Source organism: Drosophila eugracilis, unplaced genomic scaffold, assembly GCF_018153835.1.
Source record: "Drosophila eugracilis isolate 14026-0451.02 unplaced genomic scaffold, ASM1815383v1 contig_1765, whole genome shotgun sequence".
In the NCBI taxonomy this organism is placed as follows: Eukaryota; Metazoa; Arthropoda; class Insecta; order Diptera; family Drosophilidae; genus Drosophila; species Drosophila eugracilis.
Genome location: NW_024572605.1, coordinates 4262500 through 4273950, shown reverse-complemented (window position 1 = coordinate 4273950; position 11451 = coordinate 4262500). Strand labels below are relative to the sequence as shown.

Sequence of the window (11451 nt, the reverse complement as noted above, 5' to 3'; positions counted from 1 at the left end):
ATGTGTCATTTAATAATCAAGCTCAATATTGACAGCGACACAGTACAACAATGCGATGTGGCAACGGCAGCAGCAGCGGCAACAGCGGAGGGGCAAAAAGTAGTACAACAATCCCGCCATTAGGCATAAATTCATTTGCGTTTGTCTGTACGATTGTGTATATGTATGTGTGTGTACTGGAGTGTTCGGCCCAGCTGCCGCCATTGGCACAGTCGCACATCCATCCATATCCATGGGCACTATCCGCATTCATATGCTTCCTCACCACCACCTCGCCTCATCGCATCACATCATCTCATCTCATCTCATCTCATCTCATCGCACATCATCCCATGGCATCGAATCACATCTCAAGCGCTGTGTGTGAATCCCTGCGGCCGGCTCTTCCTGCTCGGCTGCTTGGAAATGGAATAAAAAAGTTAAATAAACCTTAAATGAAAAATTCAACTCAATTGAATTCGTTAGCTGGAAATGTCGTTCCTCCTTGTTATTTCATCGTCATTCCCTGCCACATTCCCAGCACTGATGATGATCACCATCACCATTGCCATCACCATCACCATCAGCATCAGCATCATCGTCAATGCCCATCAATGTCATAGAGAGGGCTGGACTCGCCATTGTTGGTCTTGTCACCGGCAATGTCCTTTGGACCGGACAAATCGCATCGGAAGGATGTTTTTTTAAAGAGCTTTAAACACGCTCGGATAGTTTCCGTTTTGGGAACACAATGATTATTTTTATAGCACTTTATAATGATTATATGGGGTATACTAATAGGTTATTTAATACTATATAATATTCATATAATTCGTACAATACGAGTGGATGCTGTTAAATAAATAATCGATTTAAATTAGATTTTGAAATATTGACAGAGGAGAGAACATAAAAATATTACTTTACTTTAATAATAAAGTTATATTTCATTTGGTATAACCTTACATAGTTTTTATCAAATATTCTACTAAAATATAGTACTCATTCTATTCAGTTTAAGTTATATTTTTATATATTTATTACTCTAAGAGGGAGAGAGAATGAAGGGCTTCCAAATGGGTTGACCGAGAACACAGGTAGGTGGTGTCTGCGCCAGTGTTTTCTGGCACAAAGGGATAATAAGATACTTTTTTAGTGCGATGATGACGAGAGGGGGAAGATGAAAGATAGGGGCAGGTGGGTATGGAGGTGGGGTATCGTGATGATCGTGGTGATGATGACGGCGATGATATGGCAGAAATGAGCGGGCCAGGCCAAAAGCCGAGCTGAATGCCAATGCCAGCGAGAAAGAGCGGCTGTCAGCGCGACGCTTTATCTACGGCTACCGTGTGCGGGGGCGATTTCGGTCCGTCGTTCGTCGTCCGTCGACAAATTGCCATTTACACCACTTGCCAAGACAGCAGTTACAGCAACAAACAAGTGGCACACGCACGCACACTACACCCAGTTCACTGCTCACACAGATACTTTGTAAGCGTATATACATTCAGCCCTTCACCATACGGTTGTCTCACTTCCACTTCGAGTGGGGCGTTAACTGGGTTTTGCCACGCCCCCTTTTGCCAATGGCAGCCGCAGCGAGGAAGAGAGGGGAACAGAGAGAGAGAGAGCGGTACATAGAATGTATCTCACAGATACTTTCATACTTTGTTGCCGCAGCGCAGCAGCAGCGTTCTGCGGCAGAAGTAGCAGCTTTGAGTAGCTGCCGTTGACGTATTTTGAATAAATTTTAATTGAATTCGCACAATGAAACTGTTTACTTAACCTGCCACTTTGCCAGATGAGCTTCATCTGAGCGCCAATGCAAAGATACGGTTACATGGTGACTATATATACTCGCATAGTGGGTTCCCAACGCACATGTGTCGGTTCCGAAGGAGTGGTGCTAGGTGCTGGGCTGGGGTTGGAGGGGTTCGAGATCCTTTTGTCTTAATTACAGCAGCCGACGGATTTGGTTTGTTAGCTGCTGTTAAATCTGCAGGAAGGCAGCTCAAAGTTTGCAGAATAGATACTCGTATAACCCAATTAGGCACCTACTTACAAGGGACTCAAAAAACTTGGTTATATTGATTAAGCGCAATTGCTTAATTTATTACTTTCATGCAATTAAAATTAAGCGATTAAAAGTGACATTTATTATTCAAGGGAAGAAGTACAATCTTTACAAATTTAATTGGTCTTGATATGTAAGTTATAATTTTAATTCATTTTTACTGATCGTTAAACATAGATCATCTACTAGTAAATGGGATAATAAACAACATTCGAAACAAATTGAATAATTGTTGGTTAAGAATAAATATTGCATTATTATATATGTGTTTGGCTTGGCATTCTGGAATACTTTTTTCTGTAATTACTTTTTATAAGAATATCTATATTTTAAAGACGGGAAGTCTGAAATACTTCCTACAAAGCGACACCATTTACAGCATGTTAAATATATTCCCCAAGTTGAGTACTTAACGCACTTCCACAATATAAGAAAATACCGAAAAAAAAGTGAGTATAGAAAGGTGAAGGGGCCCAGCTCCTTTGTGGGACCCTCAGCTTCCGGTTCACTCCGAATCACGTGTCAGGTAAATGTGGCGCACAACACTCCTTCATTAAGTTAATAACAGTTTTCCAAGTACAAAGTGAAATTGCGAAATTCCGCTTCACAATTTTTCAGCGACGCTTTCCCAACCGTGCCCCAACCCCATTTTTCTGAGGCAACTGCAACTGTAACGCTGTAATTTGCCATCGCTTTGCCTTTTGATTCCTCAACGGTTTTGTTTGGTTTTGAATTACAGCCGGCGAGGCAAGACCACCCCCTGCCCCGCACCGGATTGTGTTTTACATCTTGATTATCTTCCGTTTGTTTATATAGGACTCACACTGGCATAGCACACCCCGCCATTAGCCACCGTGCCGAAGGAAAGTGAAACACAATTTCCATTCAAATCCATTCAAGGATAAGAAGTCAATCAGTCTTCAAAGTGTAAAGGATTTTGCACTTTGTCATATCCAAAGTCCGACCTTATGCTGATGCGGATTCCGCCCGCACATCACAACCTCTTGTCGGCGTCAGAAGCCACAGTGCCACAGAGTCGGAATCGAACTTAATCCAGGGCTCGGGCCCAGGAACAACCCCAAGATGCTTGCCTTCTGGCCAAAGGAATATCAAATTGAAACTTTCTGCCGGCTGGAGGCGTCTTGCGGGCACGTGGCCATGCGGCAGGCCAAAAGGATCCCCGCTGCAATTGGGGAATGGGAATGGGTTGAGCTGGTCCTTCTCTTCTTCAATTACCCTTTCGACAACGCTCGCTCATATTATGATAATCGCATCCTAATTGCGAGAAAATTACGCCCACGTGCTGTTGTAACCCGATCAGGATTGTCATCAAAGGATATTCTGCTGGAGCAGTCAGCTGGCGCAGTGAAAGTTGGGCTCAATAACATGACACATTCTCTGAACCAGGTTTATCAAATTGCTGATACACAACCCGATTGGTTTTAGAGCATTAGATGTTTTTTTTTTTAATTTTTATTTTCTGCATTATTTTTAAGATATTTTCTTAATATTCTTCAACCGAAAAAATTATTATTTTATATAAAAACTGAAGCTGGTATGCAAATAAAACTTATAGTGTTATTAGTTAATATCAAAGTAAAGGGTATTGTAAGATATTACAGATTTTATAAATAAAAACTTTATTTATTTATGTGACCAAAATCAAGATTACATTTTTCTTTATAAAGAAAAAAAAATTTAAGAAGAAAAGAAGAAAATTTTCTTTTCCAATGAGATTTTTAAAAAATTTGTCTAATACTCTAAATAAAAATGCAAGCAGTTTGTGTAGCTGTTTTAACTGCATCCTTAACAGCATTAATGACAGCAGCTATAACAGCAGCTATAACATCCAAGATAACAGGGAAAATATACTATAGCAGCCGAGATAACATAAATACTAACAGCAGCATTAACAATTTATTTACATTACCATGGAAGCAGTTTGAAAAGCAGTTAAAAATGTATGTCCGCTAGAGGTCGCCCAACATTAAAATTTCAATAACAAGAAAGCAGTTTTTAAAGCAGTTTATCAAGAAGGTAACAGTATATCCGCCAGGGGTCGGCCCAGCAGCGCAGTTCCTGGAAATTCTCATAGGGGGCGCTTAAATACAAATGTTCGCGTTGCCAACTGACTTAATTTTATACCCGTTATCCGTTTGAAAAAATATCATGTTATTTGATATACGAAAAAATGTTCAACTTTATCAGAAAAGATATATGTCTACCTAGCAAACTTAGTATTTCGTATGTAAACGTATTAAAATGGAAAAGGTGTAGAATTTTATATTTAACTCAATATAAAATATTATCAAATCATGAATACTAAGAAAAATCCTCGTATAACAGTAAGTAAATGAAAATATTTTTGCATAATTTTGAAAAAACATTACGTGCGTCATTTATTAAAATCATTTTCTACATTGTTTAATCAAAGATCATAGTTCATTCGATTGTCAATGCATACATTGAATACGACTGATTCTAACGATTGATAACTAAACTGATTTTTGTAGTAGGAGCCACTAAGAGAGTGTTTAGAGGTGCAGCTTTCGCAGAGCTTCGGAAAGCTTAAGCCACCCCCGAGAACTAACCGTGATGTTATATTCAATTTCACGCTGAGTGCTCTCAGTCCGCAATCGTCGGTTTTGCCAACCAAACGTGCTTCATTTTCCATCAACTTACGCTTCGAACCGTTTTCAAATATTTTCCGATTCTGGATTCAGGATTCGGGAGGGCTTGCCAGTGGAAATCCGCAGAGAATGCAACAGTATTGATATACTGCATCGAAGGGCTAAGAAAAGCCTGGCAGAGCGATAATAGCCACTAGACGGAACCTGGCTCGCCTTTTTTGTGTGTGGATGTAACGGAATTCAGTGGAAAAGCATTGGAGAAAGCGACGTGCCAGCACATCGATTCGATACTGGGCAGAGAAAAGGAACAGAAGAAGGCTCATTCGAGGACTGTTGAATTAGTTAGAAGCGAAGCAACAAATACAAACAAACGTGCCATTCAACAACCTCTCGACGTCGCCTTATCGATTTTCCGTTACATCGTTATACACACACACTAACCCAGTTGGCACACATAGCCATTACGCATACGCCCCATAGCCACCCCAAAAAAAACAAAGAGAGCGTGCGGCAGTTCGACTCCGACTCCAGCTGCTCCACATAATCAAAAGAGAGAAGGAGAGCCTGGCGGATTTGTTGCATCTCGGAGGCACTGGAGGCATGTTTCATTTGGCACTCGCCAGCCGCGGACGGACAAACCATTTAGGTGAGAGAGAGCCGGAGATTGGAGAGGAGAAGAAGAAGAAGGAGAAGTAGCACCAGCACCAGCACCCGGACGGACAGCTCAATTGCGGGCAATTTATATTTAATCCGCGGGCACACAACCCAAATAAAATCGCGCATTGTGCGCCTAATTGAAATCCCCTAATTCATCTATTCTCCTTTCGCACACAGGGCTACGGCAATAGCCATTGTAGATAGCATTCATCAACATCGGTAATCTCGACCAGTCACAACTTTAACTCTTCGCTTACATCTCGGGATATTCCATATCCTTCACTCACACAGTCCACCTACCCAAACGAAATCGCAAACCACCAGCAGGTGTTCAGCATGGCCAGACTTCAGCTGCAATTGGGACACACGGTGGCGGTGGCTGTGGTGCTACTGCTGCAGGTGCTGATGATGGGCCAGGTGAGCGGTCAGGGACCGCCGCAGCCTCAGGTTTGCCCGGAGCAGAACGAGATAGCGCCCTGTGTCTGCACGGTGAAAAAGAATGGTCTGGATATCATGTGCGAGACCACCGATCTGGCGCACATCACCAAGTCGATGGGCACACTAAAGGGCAAGAGTCCCATCATCTTCTACCTAAAGCTGCGACACAATAATCTACCCAAGCTGCAGGGCTTCGTCTTCCTCGCCCTGGACATTCGTCATCTGACCATTCACAACAGCAGCCTGGCCACCATCGAGGAGAATGCTCTTAGCTCGCTTGGTAAATAGCTGGACTCCAGTTGAAGTTCTAATATCTCACGTTTGCTTAATCTTCCTATAGGCACGGGACTGACTCAGCTAGATGTGTCTCTGAACCAAATGAAAGTTGTACCATCGCAGGCACTGAAGCATCTGTTCCACCTGTTGATCCTCAATCTGAATCACAACAAAATCACCTCGATCCACGACAATGCCTTTTCTGGAATGGAGACCCTAGAGATCCTGACGCTCTACGAAAACAAGATCACACAGATCGAACCCGATGCTTTCCGGGGACTCGAGGAGTAAGCTGGAAAATATTTTAGTTAGAACAACTTATTTACAAAAACTCTACTTTCAGCAAAATAAAGCGGCTTAATCTGGGTGGCAACGATCTGACCACTATTCCGCACAAAGCTCTTTCCATTCTGTCCACCCTGAAAAAACTGGAGATCCAAGAGAACAAGATCCGCTCCATCAGCGCAGGCGATTTCGAAGGTGATTATTGTGAAGTTGCATAGATTGTCCAAATATTGAAATTTTGTAACATTTCCCACAGGTCTGCAGAGCTTGGACTCATTGATATTGGCCCACAACATGATCACCACCGTGCCTGCCAATGTCTTTAGCCACCTCAACCAGCTGAACTCCTTGGAGCTTGAGGGCAATAAGATCAGTGCTGTTGACAAGGATGCCTTCAAGGGGCTGGAGGGTATGTTATTTTCTGATTTGTATTTTACCTGTTTTATTCCCATTCTATGTCCACAGAGAACCTCCAGTATCTGCGCCTGGGGGACAACCAAATCCACACTATTCCGAGTGAAGCACTGCGTCCATTGCATCGCCTTCGCCACTTGGACTTGCGCAATAACAATATCAATGTTCTGCCCGAAGATGCCTTCACCGGATTCGGAGATTCACTTACTTTCCTCAATCTCCAAAAGAACGAGTAAGATATGCCTTCGATTTTATATAGCAAAAAGATAAAAACCGGATTTTTGTTTTGATTAGCATCAAGGTTCTGCCCAGTCTTCTGTTCGAGAATCTGAACTCGCTGGAGACGCTGAACCTGCAAAACAACAAGCTACAGCGCATTCCGCAGGACATAATGGAGCCGGTGATTGATACCCTCCGCATCATCGATATCACCGGCAAGTCATGGGCACTTCAAATTAAACACTATTTATCAATTTAAACCATAATCTAAATCTTTAATATAGATAACCCGCTGAACTGCTCATGCGAGCTGACCTGGTTCCCCAAATTGCTGGAGGACCTAAAGAACAAGGACGACGAAATGTCGCAGAAGAAGAAGCCGATGTGCCACATGTCGCTGGACAACCGCGAGTACTTCGTGCAGGCCATGCCCACCGAGAAGATGCACTGCGCCGGCCTCAATGTGAGTCCCTCGCCCACCAGCGGCGGTCTGATGCGGATCCTGCAAGTGAACATCCTGGCCCAGATTGCCGTGTGTAGCGTGGCCTTTCTGACTAGCGTCTAAAGCCGCATCTGTCCAGCTAGACGCGATGTTCTATGTGGGTCAGTTTCAGCTTCAGTTTCAGTTCCAACCCCCAGACCTAGCCTCAGACTCGGTTCATCAGTGATCAGTGATAGAAAGTAGAAGTGCGGTCATCCCCCCAATTCGTTCCATTTGATTTGATTCGGTTTTCAAGATATCAAGATAAAGACCCAAAAAGCAGCAAAAAGCTAACCCAGACCCAAGATCACAGACCATTCGTATGTCTACGTCTGCAAAACCATTTCTGTGTTGTTGTACTGTATGTTTTCTTATAGATTATAGAGAATCCGTGAATTATGCAACTCTGCCAATAATTAGACTCAGAAAGCACGCTTTTCGAACCATCAGCAAGTCAGCAGCGCAGCAAGATTATGTCTCCCAAGCCACCTTGTTAAACTGACGCACCTGCAGCGGCAACACCAACATCCAATCCAAACTCCACTTCAATCCAATCCACTCCACTGCAGACTGCAGACTTGCACAGTAGCTCGACTCGAAGGGATATGTGCTGATCGAGATGGGTCAGCATTGTGGAGATATTTAATTGTTAACGGACATTAGCTTAGATGTAAGGCTTGATTTAGGCACCAGTGCACCTGCAGAGGTAAACCAAAATGAAACTCAAACATATCAACCGAAAATTGTTACGTTTAAGCGAGGATCTTTGTTGTTATGCGCGTTAATCTACGGATACGGGATACCCATTTATTATGTGTAGTCTATCGTCGTCTTGTCGTCGGTGTTGTGAGATACAATCATTACTAAAGCGTTTCGTAGCCCCCTCACCTGTTTCCACACCTTCCTTCTGCACCCAACCCATCTAATCCAGCCGAAATTCTTCGCGTTCAATGTAATCCCATTCTTATTATATACAAATCAACAATGAAACATTCTGGCTCCGCACTTTGGGTGCCAGAGGCAAGGCGAAACGGAGGGAAAACACAAGAGAAATTAAGAAAATTCATTTGCATCAATCACCAAGAACTGATTATGGAATAAGTAGTTTGTACTCTTTATTGCCATGAACAAGGGGCAAGTACTCACCCAATACCAATACCAATCCCAAGCCCAATCCCAGTCCCATTAACCGAACAAATCGGGAATATATATCGTTATATTGTTATATTATATCGTGACATATCAAGAGCTCCCAGTAGTAAAACACTCGGAAGGCTCGACACTGCTAAGATAGTGACATTTTATAGAATTTACTTACATTTTTGAGGCATCTGGAAAGTTTGATATTTACGAGGGAAAAGAGAATTAAGCAATTGTATGTATATGCAGAGAGGAATTTTTGAAATTTTTTATACATATACTTTTATACACACATACATACGTACCTTTTCAATTATGTCTATGCAAAACTGAGTTATAATTCGATTAGCTATTAACACTAACACCCTGATTTGACCGCTATCGCTACCGTTCCTATCGCCCAACCAACCGGCGGCTTGGGTCAGTAGCCACCCATTGGTGGGCGGTGGTGCAACGGTAGCGGTTGCGGCAATCGGAAATATTTTCAAGAGAATACGCCGCACCACCGATTCGGGTCAGTTTCCTTTGGCTAGAGCTGTTCTTTTCAAAATATTACTAACAATGAACCCCATCGAAAGCTGGGCTTGCATAATGCTCTCCATGTGAGCACTAGTTCCCCCCACGGGAACAATCTGAGAATCTAACTAATAAAGAATCCATGTTGGTTACAAATGCAAGCAATCGTTTACTTTATTTTGGCTTCTCTTGGAAGTATCTCGTCTCTGGCACATCGAATCCATTGAAGGGACTGGCAAGGGGCAAAGTGTAGGCGCCCATGTTGACGAATCCCAAAAGATCGCCGCAGTTCAAGTTGGGTAATAAGAAGTCCCCCAATAGCTTAAGGTTAAGAAGAACATTACAATCATGTGGAATGATTCAAAAATACTTTAACTAACCTTATCCAAGGCATCGCAGCTGGGACCCCAAATCAATGACTTGAACTTTGGCAAGGTTTCGGCGTTATCCTAGGAATTTCATTTGAATTCATTAATAGTAATATGAATATTAAAAGATATTACATAAAAAAAACATAAAAAATGAGATGGAGGTACGACATTAGCTTACCAGAAAAGGCTGAGGAGTCGCTACCTCAGGATAGTAGAACATTCCTGCGAAGGCTCCAAAGATGCCATCATTTAGGTAATACATAATTTGTTCCAGCTTTCCATCTTTGTTGCGAACCTCCCGCTTACCATGGACCTTGCAAATCAACGTGTTTGCAGCCTCCACAAAGAAACGTCCTGGTTCGGAAATTATTTGGACTCGTTCATCGGGAAAACGGAGCTGAACTGAAGTGTTAACAGCTTCAGCTATCTATTAGTAATAAATATTTATATAGGTTAATGGAAAGTAAATGGTATTTCTGCACCCACCTGCTCGAACACCCCATCATCGATGCCTGGAAATCCACCACCAATATCCAATAAATCCATTTTATGACCTATCCGCTCGCCGAAATTAAAAATGTTTTCGGCCTTCTCGATGGCCCGATCGAAGGCCTCAACCTCGCTGCATCCGGATCCCACATGGAAACTGGTACCGGTTACCTTTAGTTTCAGGGCCTTGGCCAGGAGCATCAGTGCTCCGGCATCCTCTTCCGCATTGCAGCCGTATTTGTCGCCCAAGGGACACAGCGCCTTCTTGGCCTCGCTCTTGAATCTCACGAGTATGCTGGATTTAAGAAATTTGTCATTAAGCCAAAAAAAACCTTCTAGTGCAACTTACTTGGAGTCGGGATAGTGTTTGTACAACTTGTAAATCTCAAACTCATTATCCACCGTCCCATTGAGTACCTTGTGCTCCTTGGCATATTTCAAATGGTTAGCTGGACGACAAGGATGAGCAAAGATAATACGCTCTGGGGAAACCCCAAAACCTAGGACCTTAAAATATTAAACAAAGTGATTTCTATCATATTATACTCTTAGTAAGCTAAGCTCAATACTCTTAATTTATTAAATAAAGCAAAGCAAAGTGACTAAAAATAATAGTTCGTTTATATAATTTCTCAGTACCGGTAAACTTTAAAGTGTATTATTTAGGTTTGTTTACTTTTAGGGCATACAAAAATATGTCAACTGATAATAATGTAGATGTGATTGTGAAAATAATAAAGACGACAAATATTATAGACGCATATACTATATGTATTCTAATATAAAAGACACGTGAAGAGATTTCAGTTCTAATCTTTACCCCAATAATGTTTTTATTTTTGAATTTTGAAGGGCTTATCAATGCATTCATGTTAAACGACATTTTTCAAGGTCTTACCATTTTGAGCTCATTTTTGGAGGCACAATCGAATCCAGTTCCTAGATCCGCCAGAAACTTAACCAGCACTGGATCGTCATTGCACTTAACTGCATAATGGGGTTTTATCCTGGGCATGAGTTTCTGCCAGAGGCGAAGCTTCCTTTCCAGATTAGACAAATCGCAAATGTTGAGAGGATGGTCGAGATCCTGTAAGTTGGACTGCTCGATCACCTGGCGGATGTTGAGCTCGTGCTCGTAGTATTGGATTTTTGGGGAACCGTTCGTCATCTCGGAAAGATGTCAACTGATCGGTAGGCGAATAGGTAGTTTCTGAGTAAGAGTCTTTTCAACAAAAATTTTTAGCTTTATCAGCAAATCGGAAATCCCAAAAGCGAAATGACAATGCCAAATTTTAAGCCTAACCTAAACTTATGCTGTAAACCTAGAGCCATATATGAACATTTTAAAAACATATTCATTCAAAATGATTGCATACTTTCTTAAGCCCCTCATTTAATTGATTATTACAACCAAAATAAATACATGATTTACTTTTTACTATACATTATACACAAATGTAGATTCACAGATACAGCCAGTTC

The 11451-nt window shown here is 42.1% G+C and overlaps 2 protein-coding genes across 5 annotated transcripts; one reads left to right on the top strand and one right to left on the bottom strand.

Moving 5' to 3' along the window:
- Positions 1-4689: 4689 nt before the first annotated feature.
- Positions 4690-9270, top strand: LOC108109128 (leucine-rich repeat-containing G-protein coupled receptor 4). Of its 4 annotated transcripts, none has more exons than XR_001772503.2 (9): positions 4690-5329; positions 5518-6058; positions 6119-6341; positions 6398-6534; positions 6596-6748; positions 6805-6985; positions 7048-7187; positions 7257-7773; positions 7831-9270. XR_001772503.2 is itself a non-coding variant. In XM_017217524.1 (9 exons), the coding sequence occupies exons 2-9, from the start codon at positions 5677-5679 to the stop codon at positions 7846-7848; spliced, it is 1413 nt and encodes a 470-aa protein (XP_017073013.1). In that variant the 5' UTR covers positions 4690-5329; positions 5518-5676; the 3' UTR covers positions 7849-9270. The 4 variants fall into 4 exon arrangements, 3 of the variants coding, with proteins under 3 accessions (XP_017073013.1, XP_017073012.1, XP_017073011.1); XM_017217524.1 differs by having other exon boundaries at positions 7257-7435; XM_017217523.1 differs by having other exon boundaries at positions 7257-7575.
- On the bottom strand, positions 9259-11176 carry LOC108109130 (ornithine decarboxylase 2-like). Its single transcript, XM_017217527.1, has 6 exons — positions 10868-11176; positions 10319-10476; positions 9967-10264; positions 9659-9907; positions 9490-9558; positions 9259-9430 (listed from the first exon to the last, which is right to left on the bottom strand). The coding sequence occupies exons 1-6, from the start codon at positions 11135-11137 to the stop codon at positions 9284-9286; spliced, it is 1191 nt and encodes a 396-aa protein (XP_017073016.1). The 5' UTR covers positions 11138-11176; the 3' UTR covers positions 9259-9283.
- Positions 11177-11451: the final 275 nt, after the last annotated feature.

Coding starts and splice junctions, on each gene's coding strand:
- LOC108109128 (XM_017217523.1), top strand. CDS start 5,677: ATGGCCAGACTTCAGCTGCAATTGGGACACACGGTGGCGGTGGCTGTG. Junction 6,059..6,118: donor GAATGCTCTTAGCTCGCTTG/GTAAATAGCTGG, acceptor ATCTTCCTATAG/GCACGGGACTGACTCAGCTA. Junction 6,342..6,397: donor GCTTTCCGGGGACTCGAGGA/GTAAGCTGGAAA, acceptor CTCTACTTTCAG/CAAAATAAAGCGGCTTAATC.
- LOC108109130 (XM_017217527.1), bottom strand. CDS start 11,137: ATGACGAACGGTTCCCCAAAAATCCAATACTACGAGCACGAGCTCAAC. Junction 10,477..10,867: donor CCAAAAATGAGCTCAAAATG/GTAAGACCTTGA, acceptor TAATATTTTAAG/GTCCTAGGTTTTGGGGTTTC. Junction 9,431..9,489: donor GCTGCGATGCCTTGGATAAG/GTTAGTTAAAGT, acceptor CTTAACCTTAAG/CTATTGGGGGACTTCTTATT.